The sequence below is a fragment of the Mercenaria mercenaria genome, chromosome 2 (assembly GCF_021730395.1).
Source record: "Mercenaria mercenaria strain notata chromosome 2, MADL_Memer_1, whole genome shotgun sequence".
Taxonomy (NCBI): Eukaryota; Metazoa; Mollusca; class Bivalvia; order Venerida; family Veneridae; genus Mercenaria; species Mercenaria mercenaria.
In genome coordinates this window covers 114657325-114682769 of record NC_069362.1, presented here as the reverse complement: position 1 = coordinate 114682769, position 25445 = coordinate 114657325, and the positions used below count along the sequence as shown (strand labels likewise).

Below are 25445 nucleotides of genomic sequence, written 5' to 3'. Positions count from 1 at the left end.
GTTCGCTAACGATTTCTCTAATTGCAGTACGCTTTAAAAGTGAACAGCATGGATCCTGACCAGACTGCGCAGATGCGCAGGCTGGTCTGAATCCATGCTGGTCGCAAACCCACTATGTTGGTTTTCTCATGGCACGGCTCATATGTAATCACCAAAAAAGTATAAATATTTTGAGCTAAGCTTTGTTAAAGCATTTCAAGCTTAGTATATCTTTACCTCTATCATTACGCATACTGAAATAAAAACATAATAACAATTCATAAATAAATCAGCGCAAAAAGTAGATAAAAGCTGCTTTATGTCAATGCACTTATCTGCATTTTGCACTCATGTGAAGATATAAGAACACAGAACAAATGGTTCGAGGCTCTTCAGGATTTCTCTTCCCAACACAACAGAAAAACACAAATCAGAGTAGAATTATTTGCTTAATAACACTATAAGTTTTGTAGATTGCTTGCTGGGGGGGGGGGGGGGGGGGGGTTAATGTCGCATCGACACAATTATAGGTCATATGGCGACTTTCCAGCTTTTGATGGTGGAGGAAGACCCCAGGTGCATCTCCGTGCATTATTTCATCACGAGCGGGCACCTGGGTAGAACCACCGACATTCCGTAAGCCAGCTGGATGGCTTCCTCACATGAAGAATTCGACACCCCGAGTGAGGCTCTAACCCACATCGATGAGGGGCAAGTGAAGAAGATTAATGTTGCAAAAATGTGATTTCAATTTTGCAATATGGCATCATATATAAAATCTAATACACGTATCCAAAAAATAGCAAAATTTTACAATATCAAACACTGTCAAACTGATAATAGATAATTTTAATTTTAAATCCTTTTGCTTATTTCAGTGTTATATATAAAATACATGTACCTTTTACAAAGTAAAAACAAGATTCATTGTTTTTCAAAACTTGCAAACAAAAGAGCAAAATTCAGTGTTAACAAGAAAAATATATTTCTGTCAAGCAAACATTCTTTTAACTCAATGCCTTTTTAACGGTTGTAAACCACTCCCTAACAATTTTGTCCTCGTATGCCGAAAAAGATATTTGATATGTTTCACTATAAAATTACCAGATAATTATATAAATTTTCTTGTCATATTTCAAAAATCCACACACCAACACATACTATACTTTATTATAATAGTCAATGGTAGAAAGACGAAAAGCTATTAAGGACGTATGCTAGAATTTGGTGCGAAAATTTTCCCAATAACAGAATTTCTTCAAACTTTGGATATTGAAGGACAATCATCTAAGAAACAAATAAATGCAATAAAAATCAAAGGTCACCGGTATCGAAAAAGAGTTATCTGCCCTTGAAAACGGCATTTCCCCCCAAAATGACGTTTTCAAGGGCAGATAACTCTTTTTCGAATCCGGTGACCTATGATTTTTATTGCATTTTTTTGTTTCTTTGATGATTGTCCTTCAATATCCAAAGTTTAAAGAAATTCTGTTATTGGGAAAATTTTCGCCTATCTCGTATACAGGGAATTCTAGCGTACGCCTTTAACAGTAAAGGATATCAAATAACTTACAGCTGTACATAGATGGGGTAACTGTAATGCTAACGCTGCCATTTTCTTCAGTGTATGATTGAAGAAGTGATTTCTTTCTGCATTATCTATAACCTGAAACATAAAATTGAGAGTGAAACTAATGTACTGTGAAATCATAAATATTTGTGGGAGACTAATTTTCGTGGATTTCGTGGTAGAGTAAATCCATGAAATTTGATCCCAACGAACAAGTAATATTCTCATTCATTTTATGTTCAAAAGTTGAAATCCATGAATTCATATCCCCACGAAATTGCTGTTTTGACCAAAATCACGAAATTTCATGCCCACAAAATTAAATGATTTTACAATAACTGGAAAAAACAAAATCGACCAACCATATACAAGTCATCCTTTCTATGTTGTTTACAAATGTAACTACAAAATATACATGCAGAACTTTTAAAAAAAATTTGTTTAGTATGCATCTGTTTTCATTCCTCTCTCTCTTCCACCTTTATGAAGATCTATTAGGATAGTTCTGCATGTTTGATAAACCGGAAGTAATGGCGTAACGTAATTTATCTGGATAACGTAGAATTGAGTCCGGACTCGGCATACAGAAACAAAAAATCATTTTATGAATAAATGTAAACCCATGAATAAATTCATTAAAAGGACAACGTTAATATATTTCTAAAGATAAAATATGATATTAAAAAAGTTCAACATGTTAAATAGTTCCAAACAATGCCTTAAAATGAGCTTGAAATAGTCAGATATCTTTAATCATAATGCAAGTAGCTCAAAAACAAGCACACAGACCTATACATTTTATTTCACCACATAACAGACGACATGATTATTTACAACTGCAATGAAGTTTCATTAAAATCAACATTGTAGAACAAACTCTAGTTGCAAAAGTGTAACTGCTTTTTTGATTTTCCCATGTGAGGTCCAAATTTTTTGCTGGACACACAAACCTATCTTTTTAAAAACATTTGACAAATTTTCTACATATATTCTAAAGCAATGTTTAATCAAATTCTACAGTGTAGAAAATTTTTTGAACCAAATGTGCAGAACTACCTTAAGCCACCATATATCTGTAGGCTTTCAAAAGTAGTTCAACAGCAAATTCTCAATTAACACTCTTTGAATGCAGAATACAGAATCACTGCTAACGTTTGTTCCAATAGTGGATAAGTATTTGTTTTGTGCATTTCTTTTCGTTGGGTTTAATGTTGCACCGACACAATTATAGGTCATTATGGCGACTATATATCTTTGATGGTGCATTATTTCGTCATAGGCATACCTGGGTAGAACCTCCGACTTTCTGTAAGACAGCAGGACAGCACAATTCAATGCACCAAGTGTGACTTGAACTCATGTGGATATGTAAACTCTATTATTTGTATGTATTGTCTGAATGATTGGATTATATACCACATGTAGTTATATCCAGGGTTGTCAATAAGTTTTTGTTGAACAGGCTGAAATAGAAAAGTAGGTGGCCAGCTAGGGGGGTACGGGGGCATGCTCCCCCAGAAAATTTTGAAATTCAGCGCTTCATTTCCTGCATTCTGGGGCATTTTGGTAGCATTTAAGAACATCTTTTCAACTGCATTTTTAAATACAATATACCCTTATTTTCACATTTTTATGAGCTCACCAGTCCTGGTAAATTTGGAGATAATAATAAAAATGAGTTTACATGTTCATGAATGCATTTTTCAAGTCCTGAAATGCTAATATGCTAATATCACCACACTTCAACTCTTTGTTGTACTTCTTTGCAAAATCAAATAGTTATGTATGTCCGGATACTGTTGCAGTTTCGTTTACATTGACCAAATCTCCAGTTTAAAGGATGTGTTTGACAAATTATGATGGTGCAAAGGCAGTTTAACAGGCATATAAAAAATTACCATGACATTTCCTCTTATTAAAATGATTTAAGAGAAATATTTATCAAAATTCGGCCGGCTGATACCGAGACAACTACTGTACTTTCGATTTCAAAAACTTATAGAAAAAGGTAAAAGCCAATATATTTTCTGATCTAAATTTGATTGTGATTAATAATTTTTTATAGAAATTAAATATCTCTCAGTAGTCACACATTATAATCAACACCAGGTCCTGGCTTTGTTATATACTGCAATAAACAGCACTCAACAGGGGTAAAATGGTGTGAAAATGTCCGAAAATTGTTGTTTACAGATTAGTTATAAGCGATGTTGGGTTATTAAATATAAAGGAGCTTGTGGATAATTTCTTTGTTTTGTTGTCTTTTCTTTTAAATCGGGACCGTCACTCATGATTTCAGAATTCTTAGAAATTATCCGGGTGTCCCATCACTATTTCTACCGAAGTTTTTGCTACAAAATATAACTTTGACACTACGATAACTGATGAATATTTTTTCATGTAGATCTCTAATATTAATTCAGTCTGTGAAACATGATTTTCATCTCTTTGACGTTAGCTCGGATTTCGTTAATTATGACGTACGTATATTATCGTTTGTAAAGGCGGAGTTTAAATAGTTTTGCCGATAAAATACGTCACGCGTTCTACATAGTTACAAAGCTGTCATTGGTTTATCGCGTGTTCTAACTCAAGTCAAAGATCGACAGGCATGTGGCAGTGTATGAAATACACTATGACATGTCGCTCGGCAATTAGACTGAACATCGCCCGTGATGACACGATGTGTATTATGAACGGAAACGGCCGCGGGTAATATCGATTTTTAGACTGGATGGAGAGTTCTTTAAACAAATTATATTTTCGTGAGAGAATCGTAAAAAAAAACACTTTAAAAATACTATGGTGGGTGGGTTAAGGTTTTTAGGCCCGATTTTTTTTTTTTTTTTTTTTTTGCGAATTTGAACCGGCCCAAATGCCATTTGAACCGTCCATTTCGGTACTGACAACCCTGTATATCCAGCAAAGAATTCTTCAAAAAAGAAGTCTAAAAGATCACTTACCTCAATGAAAAATGAATGAAGAACATTAAAATTCCACTTTCCAAAGTATCTAGAGTTATAGGAGAGAATTTTCTCCTCCAGTTCATAAGGTCCAGGAATATCTGCTAGCAGGGCTTCCTGTATCATATCCCAGCGACGTAGTACTTTGGGACCTCCATCCTGTTACAAAGACAATAAATCTACCTGTACTTCAAACAAATACAGTGAAACCTCTGATTACAATACCTCAGAAGAGTGAATATATCTCCCAATCAAGGCAAATATTGTCTTCCTCATTAAACATATTTTTAGTAAATTAACCTTGTAGAGCAACGACCTCTGTACAACAAACACACTTCAGTCTTCTCTGAGGTGTTCAGCACAGTCAGGTTACACTGTACTGAAAATCTAAAATTCAGCTGTTACATTATGATTTCTATTATATTATATTATATGTAGATGAGCCGCGCCATGAGAAAACCAACATAGTGGCTTTGCAACCAGCATGGATCCGCGCAGTCTGGTCAGGATCCATGTTGTTCGCTAATGGTTTCTCTCATTGCAATAGGCTTTGAAAGCGAACAGCATGGATCCTGACCAGAGGTCTGGATCCATGCTGGTCACAAACGCACTATGTTGGTTTTCTCATGGCCCGGCTCATATAAACTTTGTGTGTGTGCGTGTTCGGGTTTAGCGTCATTTTCAACAATTTTTCAGTCATATAAATGACCATGTCTACTAATAGAAGTGAGCGCAATGCTCAACTTTACAGAGCTGCCTCACTGGAATATTACACCATAGACATGTAAATACCCCATCCAGTCATATTATACTGACACTGGGCTGACCAGTCCTAGTACTATCCTCTTAATGCTGAGCGCCAGTTTTCTCCTAAGTGCTTTTTTCACCTACAACCTTTTATATCTGGGACATCAAAACACTGAGTAGAACTTCAATGAATCATTTCCAGTTATTTTTATCAACAATCACTTATAAACGAAAGTAATTTCTACATGTCAAAATGTGACATAAATCTGAGCTGCTCCCCCTGTAAGAATCACTAACCTTGCCTGTAGTTGGGTACTCGCTGAGGTTGGAACAAGGCATTCTCACATAGTTTGTATCCCATTTATCCTTGTAGGCTGGGAAAGGAGTGGGGGGCTTTACACCATCATATTTAAACTGGAAAGTGAAATGAATAACAGAAAATTCACATTGCCAACATTTTATTTGTCAGCACAGGTATTCATAAATTTAGTGTAAATGTTTATGTCAAAATAATTCAGCAAAAAATACAGTCTAGCTGCTTCTATATTCGCATACATTTAGATCTTTTTTGCATCCATCACTTCAAGTATTAAAGCATCTTAGGATATTAAATGCAACAAGATTAAAAAGTCACAATCAAAACTATTAAAAGGAGGTAATTAAATGTACTAAAAAAGATCTGTGCACTTTAAATATTCAACTGAATAAAAAAATAAGCAAACCCTTACCCTAGGTAAGTGATATTTTGAGGTTAATACAATTTAAGCTCTGTTCATGAATTCATTTGCATATCTTATTTTCTGCATTACAATCTAATGCAAAACTTTGTTAACCTACATATTCTTACAAGAAAATTTACAAGTCTCAAAATTTGTATTTATTTATTTGCCCTAGATAAAAAAGTTGCATAGCAACATGCAAGTCTCTTACTGGAGTTTTGAAGAGCACTCTATGGTCATCTGTAATTAGTAAAGGTCCAAGGTTCTCATTCATATCTGTTAACTTGTCCAGTATCTTCAACGGAATTCCCTGAAATAAGAGTTCAAAATTATTCGTCTGAGTATCTCAGTATACAATGCAATACATCTCCATCCTCACTATTAGCAGTAATCCTTACCCTGCTACATTTCTATGATGAACTTGTCCATCTTTCAATTTGGACATCACCATAAACTGTTTAAGGGGGTTCTTACCAAAAAGATACAGCCTGATTGGCGAACAGTGCAGGTCTTGATCAGACTGCACAAATGTGCAGTGTGATCATGATCTACACTGGTCGCAAAGGTAGAATCAATTGTGTCCAGCACCAGTATGATAAGGGTTGATTGTTTATTCAAAAGAAACAAAACTGCATTTTCATTTTCCACTTACCTTGATTTACACAGCTAACTTGTGCTAAAGAAAACCACCAAAAAAAACTATCCCATTTGATACAGATGAGTATAAGAACAAGAGCTTTCTGTAAGACAGCGCACTCAACTTTTCTCAGTGCTTGACTCTGAATTAGAGCTTTGCCAGTAAAAAAACTCCAAGTTAAAAAGGGGCATAATTCTGTCAAAATTCAAATCAGAGTTATGGGATTTGTGTCTCCTGGTGTAGACTTTGACAGTAAATAACTATTTTGAGTTTCAAGTCAAAAGCTTTAATAGTAACAGAGATATTTGACTTTATCAAAAATTTTAACAAAAATTCTAAGTTAAAAAGGGGCATAATTCTGTCAAAATTCAAATCAGAGTTATGGGGATTGTTTCTCCTGGTGTAGACTTTGATGGTAAATAAGTATTTTAAGTTTCAAGTCAAAAGCTTTGATAGTAACAGAGATATTTGACTTTATCAAAAATTTTAACAAAAAATTCTAAGTTAAAAAGGGGCATAATTCTGTCAAAATTCAATCAGAGTTGTGGGGATTGTTTCTTCTGGTGTAGATTTTGATGGAAAATAATATTTTAAGTTTCAAGTCAACAGCTTTGACAGTAACAGGATATTTGACTTTATCAAAAACTTTAACCAAAAATTCTAAGTTAAAAAGGGGCATAATTCTGTCAAAATTCAAATCAGAGTTATGGGGATTGTTTCTCCTGGTGTAGACTTTGATAGTAAATACATTTTTAAGTTTCAAGTCAATAGCTTTGATAGTAACAGAGATATTTGACATTTATCAAAAACTTTAACCAACAGCGACGCCGACGCCGGGCGAGTGCAATAGCTCTACATTTTTTTTGAAAAGTCGAGCTAAAAATGACTTATCATGCAAAGACTTTGGTCAAATCAACAGCTGACAAAGTTTGCTCAAAAAGGGTTTCAAACTAAGATTTTTTATTTTTGTTCGGTTTAACATCGTACCGACCCAATTATATGTCATATGGCGACTTCCAGCTTTGATGGTAGAGGAACACCCAAGGTGTCCCCTCTGTACATTATTTCACCTGGGTAGAACCACCGACCTTCCGTAACCCAGCTGGATGGCTTCCTCACATGAAGAATTCAATGCCCCAAGTGAGGCTCGAACCCACATCGATGAGGGGCAAATGATTTGAAGTCAGCAACCTTAACCACACGGCCACGGAGGCCCCACTCAAACTATGACCCCTAGAAGTGTCTCTAGCCTGAAACTGTAATCATACAGACCCAGACAAATTAGCTAAGAGAAAACAAAATGCAGAAAATTATTGAACTTCTACAAAACTGTAAAAAGGTTAAAAAACTTAATTTTACCCTCCAAGCCTCACTACCATCTTTACGCTGACTTGGTTTCTTCGTGGGAATATCCTTGAGCATTCTGAAACAGGGATGAATAAAACATATTTCACTCAAAGAAACTTGATCTTAATAAGTGCACTAAGGAAGAAATTTTAAGTTAAAAAATGTTAAAATTCTTTTCCTGAAATACATGTACGTTCAAGGGTTAACTTAAACAAGAAGCCAAACTGGGTCTTTGTCGCTTACCTGAGGAGAACTTTGACCTTTTGACCTTGCTTCTCAGTTAGTTAAAAGTTATTTAATGTCTTTTATTTCTTTTTGGGGATGACCCATTTTAACAAACTTGAGAGAGGTTGAACCAATGGTGACCCAGATTAAGTATGGTGAAGATCCATGAAGCAGTTTATGAAAAGATGCCGTTTACAGGTTTAATTCTATTTTTAGCTCTGGCAGCTCCTAAAAGAGAATAAGTGGAACAATTTGAACAAACTCGAGACTGGTTTATGCAATAATACTATGAACAAATCTTGGAGGTTCATTGAAACTGGCGTTAAGCAGAACCATTTTTAATGAACTTGAGAAAGATCATGTAAGGATGCTGTAGAATAAGTTTGGTGAAGATCTATCATGCAGTCCATGCTAAGTTGTTTAAATGTTTGTTTTTCTATTTTTAGCCCTGACACTTCCTTAAAGAGGTCAAGTCGTAATTTTGAATGATTTGAGAAAGGTCCATACTATAATGCTACAGACCAAGTTTGGTGAAGATTCATCCAGTTGTTCATGAGAAGTTGTTTAAATTTTTTATCTATTTTTAGTTCTGGTGGCCCCTAAAAGGGTCAAGCTATCCATTTGAACAAACTAGAATGAGGTCCATGCAAGAAAGCCAGAGATCAAATTTGCTGTACCTCTAACCAGTAGTTTCTGATGAAAAGAAATTTAACCTTTACCTTTCTACAATGAACTTGTCTACCTTTCAATTTGGACAATACCATTAACTGTTAAAAGGGGTGCTTACTGAAAAGATACTGACTGAATGGCGAACAGTGCAGACCATGATCAGACCAGGATATACAGTCTGATCTTGGCCTGCACTGGTTAAAAAGGCAGAATCACTTGCCACCAGCAAGTTAAGGGTTAATTAAAATTGTTCATACATGACGATGGACGTCAGACTACAGACAACTCACCCTCATCCTATACTATTAGCTCAATCTGAACCAAATTTAGGTGAGCTATAAATATATTTACAAATCTTGCTTCAAAATAATCATGGTCTTGTTTATCATATGAGCCGCGACAGTTTCTCTAATTACAATAGGCTTTGAAAGCGAACAGCATGGATCCTGACCAGACTGCGTGGATGGGCAGGCTGGTCTGGATCCATGCTGGTCACAAAGCCACTATGTTGGTTTGCTCATGGCACAGCTCATATAACTGCCATGAAGACTAGTCAAGGCAAACAAATAAAACCAAAAATATTATCATAAACAAAACTCTATGAAATAAACTGTTTAGTTTTGACTGAAAATGTTTCATCTTGATTATGATTTTTTTATGATGAATATATTTCTGTGCAGATAAGTATTTGCTGTCAGTTTTAAATTTGAATTTACAAAAAATAGAAAGGTGTTTAGATTCCATAGATCAAGTACATTACATGTCTGAAATTTAGGCAGAGATCAATCCCTCAATATACTGTAAAATCATTTAATTTTGTGGGCATGAAATTTCATGGTTTTGGTCAAAACGGCAATTTCGTGGGAATAAAAATTTGTGGATTTCAACTTTTGAACATAAAATGAATGGGAATTTTACTTGTTCGTTGGGATTAAATTTTGTGGATTGACTCAACCACGAAATCCACGAAAATTAATCCCCCAAGAACATTAATGATTTCACAGTAAACAAGAGAGCCATGATGGTCCTATATCACTTGCCTAACTCAAATTGGTACATGATTTCAACAAAATGGGTACAGTACCTCCACACAGTGCTACATGCAAAATATCTAAGCTCTAGGCCAAAAAAGATTTTTAAAGCTTGAAATCCTGGTATAATGCTATGTTAAAAATGCGAACTCTGGGACGGGACAAATTTTGAGCGAGGAGGCATGCTTTGAACAAATTTGGTTGAGGATGACTAGACAATGATTCAAACTAAATATCTTAGCTCTGGACCTTGCAGTTTTGGAAAAGAAGGTTTTTACAGTTTTTCCCTTTGGTTGCCATCGCAATCTGAATTCTACCTAGAATGGAATTCTTTGAGCAATTTTGACAGAAGCCCAACCAAGGAACATTCCAATGAACGTTATTTGAAATTGGTCCAGTGGTTTAGGAAAGTCTTTATAACAGTGCTCAGGTGAGCTAAAAATTGTATGTGTTTCACTAAAGGAAATTATATATGGGACATTCCATGAAAAAATCTGTATTAGTGACATAGCAATTTTTATTTATAAATAGTATGTCTATGATTCACTGGAAAACCATTGCTTTTATTATGTTCAAGCAGAAACTAGAAAGTAGTGTTTTTTAATTTAGTTAGCAAACAAAAGAAAATTCTAAGATTTTTTTAATGTCATTTGTGTTACCACGTACACTGACATTCAAAACAACCTATGAACCGTAAGACAGTGGTTTATAATGAAGTCTTGTGATGAAAATAAAAGTACATGGTTACATCATTTCTCAACAAAATGTGTTTCAAACAGTCTCTAAAAATTCGAACACAAAATGAAAAATTTATTGATTTAAATAATTTGACATATAAAATGTCACGCAATGTTCATGCCATACATGATGACATCATACTGTTTCCACTACATTCTTGACATCATGTCTAAACCTATTCGGTGGATTACTCTAAAGCATTGTAACTCTTGAACTGACAAAAATAACTGCTTGAAATTTTCACATTTGCAAGGCCAAAGAATGATTTTCATAATTATTTTGACTTTTGTCACAAAAACAAGTTCTGTCATAGAACAGCTCACATAAATTATATCATCAATATATCAAAAGAAGGTAAACTACAAAACAGACTTACTGTTCAGAATCAGAATCTTCATCAATAACGACTGTCTCATCTGGGGCGGCGGCTGATGTACTGGGTACCTCCTTATCTGTGATACCCTCTGTATCTGTGATACAAATAATTAATCAAATAACTATTTGTGTTTCTACAGGAAATGGGTGCCTCTCCCCCATTTACTCTCAATGTATTGTTACATGTTACTTGTTGGCTATGTGAGACTAAATGAGCCGTGCCATGAGAAAACCAACATAGTGGCTTTGCGACAGCATGGATCCAGACCAGCCTGCGCATCCGCACAGTCTGGTCAGGATCCAAGCTGTTCGCTTTCAAAGCCTATTGCAATTAGAGAAACCGTTAGCGAACAGAATGGATCCTGACCAGACTGCACGGATGCGCAGGCTGGTCTGGATCCATGCTGGTTGCAAAGCCACTATGTTGGTTTTCTCATGGCATGGCTCAAATAAGCTTTATAAACTTTCATATCAACTTTCATAGGGTGTGTGAGTCACTGGAAGAAAATTATGGATTTTCCAAAACATCATCAAGAAACACAAGGTGAAAGGCAATAAATAACATCACTTTAAAGTTTCATGACTTAACATTGTTTAAGGTCAAATGCTTTTTAAGATACATTCAACACAGAGTGTGAATGCATGGTGTCTTGAAGAAAGAATTCCAAAACAAAACCAAATGTTTGCATCCTTATTTCATTTCATGACTTCGAGATATATGCAACAAAAACTTTCAAGCCCTTTAAGCCTTTTTTTACTTAGTCAAGAGCCATAACTCTGGTCTGGCTGAGTGGAATCCCAAACAAAACACCAGGAGCCCAACTACACATGCTGAATACCGGTAATGTTTTTGTAAGGTTTAGGGCAAATATTTTTTAGACATGCACAACACAAACTCATACAGACTGAATGGACAGATATCTAGAGGAACAGCAAACTGATTAGGGTGAAGTTTCCCCATCCCCAAATCAAAATTTAAATTATGATACAAACTGGTTATACTGAATGTACGGCAAAATCCCAGTAACTTTAATACATGTATATCTAGCAGTCATTTCGATATACCTAGCATGGTTAACAAATTCACACTCATACCTTGAATTCTGCCCTCATTTCAATTATATATCATACTACAGATGCCTCGAATCGCTCGACTGACCCAGTCCTTATCCCAGATGACCTAGTATCCAATTTGACAAATTGACATGGTCAGAATGTTTGAATTAATGAAATTTACCAGTAGCCTTTTTCCTAAATTCCTACAAAAAAACCTCAGGTGTACAACTTCACAAGCTGAATAATACTCCTAAGACATTCTTTTTGAGATACACGCGACAAAAACTTTTAAGCCCTTTATCTATATTTATATGGTCCACCAAAGTGAAATCTCAAACAAAACCCCAAGTGCATAACTTCAAATGGTCATCAACATTCTTAAAATGTTTCATGATCAAGGTCATACATGTGACACAAACACTTAGGCCCTTTATGAACATTTTTGACTGCTGTGATGGGACAAAACTCTAACCTTACTTTCAATTTGTTTTTTCTTAAGTTCTAACTTAAGCAAGCCAGTGCTAATCTATAGATAGTGATCTGTATAGTGTCATGACTTGTAGTAATATGATTTACATACTTTGTTCTAAATAAACCAAACTGGCACCAAGACTGAAGCTATGCCGTTTAAATTTTCTTTCAGAATCGATTAAGGCTTTCAAGTGAAAATATATACCTAATTTTGACCCAAATCTCTGGATAAAAATGTGTAGCGTTGATAATAACAGAAACGCATATGAAACTAGAAAATGCTTTTGTAAAAAAGCGCATGTCTCCCCCAATGCAAAGTCCTATAGGCAAGAAGTCAATAGGGGTCAGGAGCGAAAGTCAAAGAGACACTGATGGTAAGCTGCAATAGGGATCATCTACTTGGCATGTCCAGTCATCCCGCTAAATTTCAACACTCTTGGCCTAGTGGTTCTCAACTCACTATTCAGGCTCCTGTGACCTTGACCTTTGATCAAGTGACCTCAAAATAATTAGGGGTCATCTACTCTGCATGTCCAATCATCCTATGAAGTTTCAACATTCTGGGTCAAGTGGTTCTCAAGTTACTGACCGGAAATGGTTTTCAATGTTCAGGCCCCTGTGACCTTGACCTTTCACAGAGTGACCCCAAAATCGTTACGGGTCATCTACTCTTCATGACCAATCATCCTATTAAGTTTCAACATTCTGGGTCAAGTGGTTCTCAAGTTACTGACCGGAAATGGTTTTCAATGTTCAGGCCCCTGTGACCTTGACCTTTAATGGAGTGACCCCAAAATCGATAGGGGTCATCTACTTTGCATGTACAATCATCCTATGAAGTTTCAACATTCTGGGTCAAGTGGTTCTCAAGTTACTGACCGGAAATGGTTTTCAATGTTCAGGCCCCTGTGACCTTGACCTTTGATGGAGTGACCCCAAAATCGATAGGGGTCATCTACTTTGCATGTACAATCATCCTATGAAGTTTCAACATTCTGGGTCAAGTGGTTCTCAAGTTACTGACCGGAAATGGTTTTCAATGTTCAGGCCCCTGTGACCTTGACCTTTCACAGAGTGACCCCAAAATCATTAGGGGTCATCTACTCTGCATGACCAATCATCCTATTAAGTTTCAACATTCTGGGTCAAGTGCTTCTCAAGTTATTGATCGGAAATGGTTTTCCATGTTTAGGCCCCTGTGACCTTGACCTTTGATGGAGTGACCCCAAAATCAATAGGGGTCATCTACTCTTTATGACCAATCATCCTAGGAAGTTTCAACATTCTGGGTCAAGTGGTTCTCAAGTTACTGACCGGAAATGGTTTTCAATGTTCAGGCCCCTGTGACCTTGACCTTTACAGAGTGACCCCAAAATCGTTAGGGGTCATCTACTCTGCATGACCAATCATCCTATTAAGTTTCAACATTCTGGGTCAAGTGCTTCTCAAGTTATTGATCGGAAATGGTTTTCCATGTTTAGGCCCCTGTGACCTTGACCTTTGATGGAGTGACCCCAAAATCAATAGGGGTCATCTACTCTTTATGACCAATCATCCTAGGAAGTTTCAACATTCTGGGTCAAGTGGTTCTCTAGTTATTGATCGGAAATGGTTTTCAATGTTCAGGCCCCTGTGACCTTGACCTTTGAATGAGTGACCCCAAAGTCAATAGGGGTCATCTACTCTTCATGACCAATCATCCTATGAAGTTTCAACATTCTGGGTCAAGTGGTTCTCTAGTTACTGATCGGAAATGGTTTTCAATGTTCAGGCCCCTGTGACCTTGACCTTTGACGGAGTGACCCCAAAATCAATAGGGGTCGTCTACTCTTCATGACCAATCATCCTATGAAGTTTCAGCATTCTGGGTCAAGTGGTTCTCTAGTTACTGATTGGAAATGGTTTTCAATGTTCAGGCCCCTGTGACCTTGACCTTGACCTTTGACGGAGTGACCCCAAAAATAATAGGGGTCGTCTACTCCAGCAGCCCTACAACCCTTTGGAGTTTGAAGGTTCTAGGTCAAATGGTTCTCCAGTTATTGCTCAGAAATGAAGTGTGAACTACGGACGGACGGACGGACAGGGCAAAAACAATATGTCTCCTGGGGGAGACATAATGACCCTGATGTGGGTAATATTGATACCACTAAGATATTGCTTGGATATGGTGCCAAAGTCATTTTCAAAGAATGAAATTGGTACAATAATCATGTGATTCATAACACAGAGACAAATTCTGAGAATAACACAAATTTGTTTAGAAATTGCCTGAGGATTCTGGACAATTTTTTTAACTGATATTTTGCATCAGCAAAGAAACAAGAGATCACAGAATGATCCTGGCGCCCACCATTGAGCCAAGGTCAAAATCAAAGTCAAAGTTCATTTCAGTACATAAAATTGTGCATGTGGTCCAAATTTGAAAGCTGTAGCTTGAGAAATGTGAAAGTAGGTCACTAGATCAATTTCAAAGTCAAAGTTCATTTTGGTACACAAGACTATGCAATGTGCTTCAAATTTGAAGGCTGTAGCTTGAAAAATGTGAAAGTAGGTACTAGGTAAAAATCAAGGTCAAATTTCAATTCAGAACACAAAACTATCCAAGTGGTCCAAATTTGAAGCATGTAGCTTCAGAAATGTAAAAGTAGGTCACTAGGTCAAAATCAAGGTCAAATTTCATTTCGGAACACCAAACTATGCTTGTGGTTCAAATTTGAAGCCTGTACCTTCAAAAACTGGAAGTAGGTCACTAGGTCAATGTCAAGGTCAAAGTTTGTTTTGGTATACAAACCTATGTATGTGGTCCAAATTTGAAGGCTGTAGCTACAGAAATGTGAAAGTGGTTCACTAGGTCAAGATCAAGGTCAACTCATGTCAAGGTTCATCTTGCCACTCAAAACTATACATGTGGTCCAAATTTAAATGTTGAAGGTTATGGACAAGAAGATTTTAAAAGTTTTTCCCTATATAACTCTATGTAAACCATGTGACCCCCAGGACGGGGTCATATTTGACCCTAGGGGAATAATTTGAACAATCTTAATAGAGGATCACCAGATGATGTCACATACAAAATAACAAAGGCCTAGGCCCTGTGGTTTTGGACAAGAAGTGTTTCAATGTTTTTCCCTATATAAATCTACGTAAATTATAACAAGAGGGTCATGATGACCCTGGATCGCTCACCTGAGTAATATGAGCTACATGTTTCAAATGTCAAACTGATGATAAAATATTAAGAAAGTCAGTAGGTCACATTCGTGGTCAATGAAATTCAGTTTTACGATTTGTGTGCAAAACTGTGTATGTCATCAAAATTTCAAGGCTGTATCTTAAAAAACAAGAAAGTAGGTCAGTAGGTCAAGGTCACACTCAAGTGACATCATATTACTTGGGGTCATCAGGTAATTATAATTAAACAGTCTTGGAAATAGGTAGATGATTTTTTAAGTATTTTTCCTATATAACTCACTAAATAACTAAGTGACCCCAGGGCGGGGCCTCTTTTAACCCCAGGGGCATAATTTGAACAATTTTGGTAGAGGACTACCAGACAAAGCACCATACCAAATATCAAAAGCCTAGGTCATATGGTTTCAGACAAGAAGATTTTTAAAGCTTTTTCCTATATAAGTCTATATAAAACTTGGGACCCCCAGGGCAGGGCCTCTTTTCACCCAAGGGGTACAATTTGAACAATTTTGGTTGAGGACCATAAGACAATGCTACAAACCAAATATCAAAGTAAGTGTTGTGGTTTCAGACAAGAAGATTTTTAAACTTTTTTTCCTATATAAGTCTATGTAAAACTTGGGACCCCCGGTTGGGGTGGGGGGGGGCCATATTTGAACCTAGGGGTATAATTTGAACAATGTTGGTAGAGGACCACTAGAATATGCTACATACCAAATATCAAAGCCCAAGGCCATGTGGTTTTGTACAAGAAGATTTTCAAAGTTTTCCCTATATAAGTCTATATAAATCATGTGACCCCCGGGGCGGGGCCATATTTGACCCTAGGGGGATAATTTGAACAATTTTGGTAGCGGACCACTAGATGATGCCATGGCAACCAGAGTTCTGCATGGAATTCAATTCTTTGAACAATTTTGAAAGGGGGCCACCCAAGGATCATTCCTGTGAAGTTTGGTGTAATTCTGCCCAGTGGTTTTCAAGAAGATGATTTTTTTAGAAATTGTTGACAGACGATAGACGGACATCAAGCAGTCACAATAGCTCACCTTGTCACTTCGTGGCAGGTGAGCTAAAAATAAACAAAGGGCCATAACTCACTCAAAAATTGTTGAACCAGTCTGATTTTCAGAGGGACACAACTAGGGTACCTATACATCATTCTGACAAAGTTTGGTCAAAATCCCCCCAGTAGTTTCTGAGCAGATGCGATAACGAGAAATTGTTAACAGACGGACCACGGACGCAGAGTGATTTGAATAGCCCACCATCTGATGATGGTGGGCTAAAAATAAAGACATGTGAAAAAACATCAAAGCAATTGCATCAATGTTTATTTTTTTAGACGGAATTTGGTTATGCAAATGCAATTTCATGCATGCTTTTTTGGATCAATTTCATTGTACAAATCAATTGTTTTGGCGTATATTAGAAATGGCCCAATGACTATTTTGCATTTTATTTTTATTTTCAGTTCTGTTTCGATTCCAGCTCAGTGTATATGTAAAACAACCTAAACACAGACTGATTCAGTCACCACTGACACCAATCTATCATAGAAGCTTTTTAAACTTACCACCACTACAAATATGAACAAATTGACAATTTTACCTTTTGTTTTTGCCCCATTTGAGCTGAAAAGACAAAATATTTATATGCTTTTTATTTTTCTGAAAATTCTTTAAAATTCTTTTACAAATGCAGGGAAAAGGTACTTTATTATATGTTTGGTAAATGATACTTAAAAAAACAATTACATATCTACTCTATCATGTTAAGTTATTTTAGTAAATATCATGTATGCATGAACTGAAATAAAGTTGAACATATATTTTTGACTTGACTTTACTTGTGTATAATTTATTAACATTGCAGTAAAATGGCCAATGTAAAATTAGTATTATCATTTCTGTAACTTATGTTTTCACTCACCTATTTGAATCTGATCCGCTTGCCATTTTCCCTACTTTCTTTGTTTTTCTTGGTACGTCCTTATTACCTATAAGAGAATAAATCAGTGAAAAAAACAACAACTTGAAATTGAAGCCTATTTGAAAAATTTGTCACATTTGTTGTGTTCTTGTAACAATACAGTTGTAACTTTATTCAGAAACTAAATTCTGCAGGTAGTTTATTTTCTAGGACATACTGCTAAAAAGAAATTTAAAAAAATTCTACGGAAAGTTTTTTTAGAAAATTCTTCATCAAAATTTCAGTACATGTACCATTTAAACATCAGAAACGAAACATATGGAAATACTAAAGATCAGTTAGAATGCTCATGCAAAACAAAAAGCAAGAATTTCAAGCCCATTATTTGTAGACAGACCAAACTATGACTTTAATATTTAAGCAAATTAAATAAGTCAAAGTTACAGTTTGGACAAGATCTGACAAGACCTTTGACCCCTTAGTGTGAACTTGACCTCTGAGATAGGGACCAGTGCCCTTTGTCAATATTCTGTTTCAATGAAAAAAGTAATATATCGGCTAAATAAACAAGACTGCTTAATGTCTTACATGACTTTTGACCCCTATCCTCATTTCACTAGGTGTGACTTAGACCTTTGAGACAGGAACCTTGGGTTTGTGCTCAAACATTTTGTCTCACATATACAAATCAGAAAAAAGACTATTCCGTGCATGTCAAAAATACAGTCACAACAAAAATGGCATTTGATACTGGTACTCTGGAATTGCACAAGACACTGTTTCATTAAGGTTAAACTTATGTTAGGAAAGATTAAGGTAGGAAACACTAAGGTAGGAAAGATTAAGGTAGGAAAGATTTAAGGTAGGAAACATTAAGGTAGGAAGGATTAAGGATTAAGGTAGGAAAGATTAAGGTAGGAAAGATTAAGGTAAGAAACATTAAGGTAGGAAAGATTAAGGTAGGAAAGATTTAAGGTAGGAAACACTAAGGTAGGAAAGATTAAGGTAGGAAAGATTTAAGGTAGGAAAGATTATGGTAGGAAAGATTAAGGTAGGAAAGATTAAGGATTAAGGTAGGAAAGATTAAGGATTAAGGTAGGAAAGATTAAGGTAGGAAAGATTTAAGGTAGGAAAGATTAAGGATTAAGGTAGGAAAGATTATGGTAGGAAATATTAAGGTAGAAAAGATTAAGGATTAAGGTAGGAAAGATTAAGGTAGGAAAGATTTAAGGTAGAAAAGATTAAGGTAGGAAACACTAAGGTAGGAAAGATTAAGGTAGGAAAGATTTAAGTTAGGAAAGATTAAGGTAGGAAAGATTATGGTAGGAAAGATTATGGTAGGAAAGATTAAGGTAGGAAAGATTATGGTGGGAAAGATTAAGGTAGGAAAGGTTAAGGTAGGAAAGATTTAAGGTAAGAAACATTAAGGTAGGAAAGATTACGGTAGGAAAGATTTAAGGTAGGAAACATTAAGGTAGGAAAGATTTAAGGTAGAAAAGATTAAGGTAGGAAAGATTAAGGTAGGAAACACTAAGGTAGGAAACATTAAGGTAGGAAAGATTTAAGGTAGGAAAGATTAAGGTAGGAAAGATTTAAGGTAAGAAACATTAAGGTAGGAAAGATTACGGTAGGAAAGATTTAAGGTAGGAAACATTAAGGTAGGAAACACTAAGGTAGGAAGATTAACGTAGGAAACACTAAGGTAGGAAAGATTAAGGTAGGAAAGATTAAGTTAGGAAACATTATGGTAGGAAAGATTAAGGTACCTTTTCCAGTGAAAAAATCAAGAATTGTCCTCTTCTTCTTTAATGGCGGCTCACTCATCCTAACAATACGTTCTGCAAATACAACAAACATTACAACAAGACTGTAAGATGAAAGTATCTTTATCAGTCAAAGTACTTTTCAATAATGCAAAAGTAAAATAATTAAAATGAGTAGGGTATTAATTAATCCAAGAAATCAATTCCCAACAAACAACAATATTCCCATTCATTTTTATTTCAAAAGTTCAAAATTGAAATTTTATGCCCATCAAATTCAGTTACTTCACAGTAACTTATAACACACTGGATGATTTCATATGCAAAAAGATGCCACAGGTTTTGTTTATCTGCATCTCATTATGTCACTCTATTTCAGTTGCTTCCATAAACACATGTAAGAAACAAGAAGGCAATAATTGCTCAAAGTCGCTCACCTGACATTGGCCTTTTGACTCTGAATAATATTATGTGTCATGATACACTTTATAATGAAAGGTAATTTTGTTTAGTATGAAAAACATTCATCCTAAAATATGATTAAAACAAATATGGTATAAGCTGTGTGTCCATGATACAGGTGGGAACACTAACTGCAGTCTAGTGTATGTGTGTTTAGGTTTAGCAGGGTTTTTTTTCAACAATTTTTCAGCCATATAAACAACAATATCTACTTGTAGGTGTGAGCACAATGCCTAATTTTACAGTGCTGCCTCACTGGAGTATCATGCCATAGATACATGACATGATACCCCACCCTGTCACATTATACCGACACTGGGCTGACCAGTCCTACTACTACCCTCTTATGCTGAGTGCCAAGCGAGGAAGCTACTAGTACCACTTTTCATGTCTTTGGCATGACACAGCCAGGGAGCAAACCCCCCCCCCACCCCCACTACCACTAGGCTACTGAGGCAGTTCTAACTGCAGTCAAGCAAATCTGAACAAAACTAGAAAATGCTTTTGTAAAAAAGCGCATGTCTCCCCCAATGCAAAGTCCTATAGGCAAGAAGTCAATAGGGGTCAGGAGCAAAAGTCAAAGAGACACTGATGGTTGGCTGCAATAGGGATCATCTACTTGGCATGTCCAATCATCCCGCTAAATTTCAACACTCTTGGCCTAGTGGTTCTCAAGTCACTGTTCAGGCTTCTGTGACCTTGACCTTTGATCAAGTGACCTCAAAATAAATAGGGGTCATCTACTCTGCAAGTCCAATCATCCTATTAAGTTTCAACATTGTAGGTCAAGTGGTTCTCAAGTTATTTCCAAAAAATGATTTTACATGAACAGGCCACTGTGGCCTTGACCTTTAATAGACTGACCCCAAAATCAATAGGGGTCATCTACTCTGCATGTTCAATCATCCTATGAAGTTTCAACATTCTGGGTCAAGTGGTTCTCAAGTCATTGATCGGAACTGGTTATCAATGTTCAGGCCCCTGTGACCTTGACCTTTAATGGAGTGATCCCAAAATCGATAGGGGTCATTTACTGTGCATGTACAATCATCCTATGAAGTTTCAACATTCTGGGTCAAGTGGTTCTCTAGTTATTGATCGGAAATGGTTTTCCATGTTCAGGCCCCTGTGACCTTGACCTTTGACAGAGTGACCCCAAAATCAATTGGGGTCATCTACTCTTCATGACCAATTATCCTATGAAGTTTCAACATTCTGGGTCAAGTGGTTCTCAAGTTACTGACCGGAAATGGTTTTCAATGTTCGGGCCCCTGTGACCTTGACCTTTAATGGAGTGACCCCAAAATTGATAGGGGTCATCTACTCTGCATGTACAATCATCCTATGAAGTTTCAACATTCTGGGTCAAGTGGTTCTCTAGTTATTGATTGGAAATGGTTTTCCATGTTCAGGCCCCTGTGACCTTGACCTTTGACAGAGTGACCCCAAAATCAATAGGGGTCATCTACTCTTCATGACCAATCATCCTATGAAGTTTCAACATTCTGGGTCAAGTGGTTCTCAAGTTACTGACCGGAAATGGTTTTCAATGTTCGGGCCCCTGTGACCTTGACCTTTGACGGAGTGACCCCAAAAACAATAGGGGTCGTCTACTCCAGCAGCCCTACAACCCTGTGAAGTTTGAAGGTTCTAGGTCAAATGGTTCTCCAGTTATTGCTCGGAAATGAAGTGTGACGTACGGACGGACGGACGGACAGGGCAAAAACAATATGTCTCCTGGGGGAGACATAATTATGATGAGTCTGACCAAGCTTCATGTCATTTTGACATGCAGTTTTAGAGAAAAAGTTGTTATAGTAAATTGACTTTACATCAGGGTTTTTTTTATTTCCCTTTGGCCTTGGAAATACCAAGGTACTTTTCCCCAAAATCACAGGTCTGGGCCCCTTTCCCTCTTGCTAAAGAAAACCCCTGGCTTACAAACAAAAACTTAACCAAAATTAGCTAAGTTGTAAATGAGGCATAGTTTTATAAAACAAGAGCTCTGCCAAGCAAGGTTATGTATGCCTGAAGGGTTACTAGTATATTAGAGGACAGAAGCAAAATTTAAGAAAAAGCAAAATCTAAAGACATTTTTTGGTGGGAGGTGTGCGGGGATAGGGATGGGGAAGGTGGGTGGGTGTGCTATGGTGGAGACAGGATACTAAAGGTCAAGAAAGAAACTAAATGATATTTTTTAAGGAAGGGTTGGGGGAGGGAGAGTCTTTTGCGGACTGTTGCAGTCTGCACATTGTCTCATCACCATCTTGCCTATATTTATTCCAAGTTTCAAGTCAATACCTGTTAGTATTTTTTCTGGACACGAAATATGATGGGCAAATTTGACCTTGACCTTTCCCCTACCACCCTAGTTCACGCACTCTGCACATCGTCTCATCACCACCTACCTTCACCCCAAGTTTGAAGTCAATACCTTGAATGGTTAATATCAAAGTTCTGCTCCAGACACTTAATATGATGGACAGATTAAACCTTTGAGCTCAAACTGTTACCTTAACTTTTAATCTACAGACCCAATTCATGTGCTCTGCACATCATCTCATCACTAACTACCTACCTGCGAAGTCTGAAGTCAATATCTTGAATGGCTAGTAAGTAATGCTCCAGACACGAAATATGATGGACAGTTTTGACCTCTGAGCTCAATTTGTGACCTTGACCTTTGACCTACAGAGCTGGTTCAAGCACTCTGCACATCGTCTCATCACCATCTACCTACATGCCAAGTTTAATGGCAATACCTTCAATGATTTTGAAGTTATGCACCAGACACAAATTATAATGGATGGACAGGCAGATGGACAGAAGCACGGACGTTCCTACAAATGGGTATTATGTGACAACTCTTTTGTTCTCTCTACTGTTCTTTTAGCCACGTAAATGAAAAATAGCCACATAAAAGCTTACGGAATGAATGACATCAAAGAAAAAGTACAGTTACCTATTGTTCCTATTGCCACCTAAGTATGCAAATGTAAGCTCGCACCATCACATACAATGTCCGTTTTTTTTCAAAACGAGCTTTAATTAGGTCTATAAATTTAGACTGTGTGTATGAAAACTGATGAAATTACATTTATTCTCAAAACCGCAGCTTGAAATTAATTGGATTATTTACAGTATGCATAAATGAAGGTCACTTGCGGGTTTCAGCCATTTTTGTTGAATTTGACAGTCAGGGGTGTAACTGTTTCAAGTTATCACAGTTTATAACCCATTTGAGTTACCGCCTATACTTTCATAACTTGTTTCAGTTATCATAAAATATTACAAAGCCCTCCTGTGCCAATTCCTCATTTTGAATGAGACTAATGCAATTATTTCCTGAATCCTTCAACATTTATCTTTCCAATTATGCAGTAAAATTTTTTACACAAGGCTGATAAGGTTTTACGCAAAAGTTTTAAAGCTATAAAACTCTTAACATCTAATTACACTTATCAGGTCATGATCAGACTAAAAGAGAATTTGATTAACCACAGTTTGCTACTAATTACACTTTAAAGGTCACTTTGTGAGAACAGCAAAAAGACTTTTTTTTTAATAACTTACCTGAGTTAACTAAATTTTTATAACTAATACAGGTTATAAAATGCTTTAAAAAGTAACTGAAATAGGTTACATAACTTAAAACAGTTACACCCCTGACTGTTGGAGTTTTTGGCATTTTCAGAAAAGTCAAAAACAACAGAAATGACTGAAAGTTATAACTGACCTTTCTTTATGCATACCATAAGTAAATCAATTGATTCTAAACTGCGATTTTGAGTCTAAATATAATTTTAGCTGTTTTCAAACACTTAATTGATCTGTAAATTTATAGATTGAAAAGTCTGTAAATTTATAGATTATCTGTAAATTTACAGATAATCTGTATTATATACCACTTTCCTAGACCTATTAAAAAGCAAAGCTGTGCATTATATGCAAGATTATCACAGTAATCAAGTTTGAACCCATTCCAATCAGATATTACTGAGATATACCGTTCATCTCTAATGTCGCGGTACTTGACATTCGACGTAACGTCATTAAACAGGAAACAACACAACAGTGTATTTCTTGTCTTTACCACAATATTTCATGTCATATGCATCAATAACCGTGTGAAAATGAATAAGATATCATTCAAGAAACATCCATGTGTACTTCGAACAACAATAGTCAGCCATTGTTATTATGTGACGTCACATCACTAATGTCGCGGTATAGGTCAACAATTGTGTCAATCAAACTATCATAGGTTAAAAAACACTAAATATAATTCAAACATTGAAAAGCTATCTAAGTCAAACTAACAGGAACACTCAAAAGTCATTAAACGCCAATTTAAACGTTTTATATTATCTGTTTACATTGGCACTATCGAAAATATTCTCCTCTGGGCAGCGGACACACCAGATATTTTGCAAGTAAATCACAAGGTCGCGGGCGTGGTCATAATGTAGCGGAACCTAAGAATCGTACTATTACTTAATATTTTCTATTTGATAGTTATCTAACATGTTAAAATTCACTGCTCAGTATCATGGGTGTATTTTGAGGAGATGGTCAGGGGCCCCCATTCCTTCCTCCCACTTAAAATCCGTCGAGTTAAGACGTTTTGATGTTTCGCCTGATACCGATATTTTATTCATTTTTGTGTAGCTGGGGGATGTTATGTAAAATTTTGTGTCCTCTAACCTATAGGCGTAATTTGCATAATTAATGAGGACAAATGCCGATCAGCTGGTAGACGAACTTATAAACATTGCAAATATTTGCTTAATTCATGGATTTTTGCAATAGATATGTGAAAAATACGATTTTAATAAATATTGACAGATATTTAGCAATGTAACTGCAGGTAGGAACATTTTTCGCCAACATGAGTAAAATAGGTCACGAACTTCCCCGGTAAACACCACGTAGGTGGCGCAACTCAAATACCGCGAAATTAGTGATGACGCGAGATTAATAGTGATGTTGAGTATACCAGCTACCAAAAATTATAGGGAGTCAGTGGCGCAGTGCATGGTTAGCAGGTTGGATTACAATGCCAGCAGTCCGGGTTCGATTCCCAGTAGCGGCTGATATCCAGACTAGTGTTCAGTGCTGAGTGATTTACTAAAATCGGTACTGTTTCCAGCAATAGACTGGATGACAGGAAAGACAGAATCCTTCTATCTATCTATCTCTTCATACTGCCTCACACCTCTTTGAGAGTATGAAGGGCAGTGTGCACGTTGGTGATTAGTACAGAATAAAAACTGAAAGACAGTTCTTACTCTTATTATATAATGATATTTTCAAACTACTGGTCAAATAAAGTGATGAAGCTTTAATGAAATAAATTAAGTATCCGAATTATTTCTATCCGAATAATACATTTCAATCAGGTAAATAAACAGCATGCAGTAGCCATTTTAAATGTCATACCATTTAAGGATGGTTCTATAGCCACGTATGTCTTTCAGTTCAGCAGAACAGATATCTTCTTTAAAGGACAAAACAGAGCTAAGGAGTTTCTGTTTGCAAATATTTTGTCGCTTTCAGTCTCACTCTCTAT

The 25445-nt window shown here is 36.3% G+C and overlaps 1 protein-coding gene across 2 annotated transcripts in view; it reads right to left on the bottom strand.

The window, feature by feature from the left end:
- Nucleotides 1-25445, bottom strand: part of LOC123565000 (poly(ADP-ribose) glycohydrolase-like) — a 38518-nt gene extending 13073 nt beyond the window's left edge. For both annotated transcript variants that reach the window (XM_045358982.2, XM_045358980.2), the window contains exons 1-10: nucleotides 25316-25445; nucleotides 19418-19489; nucleotides 17652-17718; nucleotides 17331-17353; nucleotides 11002-11095; nucleotides 7975-8038; nucleotides 6190-6288; nucleotides 5557-5673; nucleotides 4513-4671; nucleotides 1553-1645 (exon numbers count right to left, since the gene is read on the bottom strand). In XM_045358982.2, the coding sequence (XP_045214917.2) occupies nucleotides 1553-1645; nucleotides 4513-4671; nucleotides 5557-5673; nucleotides 6190-6288; nucleotides 7975-8038; nucleotides 11002-11095; nucleotides 17331-17353; nucleotides 17652-17718; nucleotides 19418-19475 (774 nt within the window). In that variant the 5' untranslated portion in view covers nucleotides 19476-19489; nucleotides 25316-25445. The remainder of the gene's footprint in view (nucleotides 1-1552; nucleotides 1646-4512; nucleotides 4672-5556; nucleotides 5674-6189; nucleotides 6289-7974; nucleotides 8039-11001; nucleotides 11096-17330; nucleotides 17354-17651; nucleotides 17719-19417; nucleotides 19490-25315) is intronic.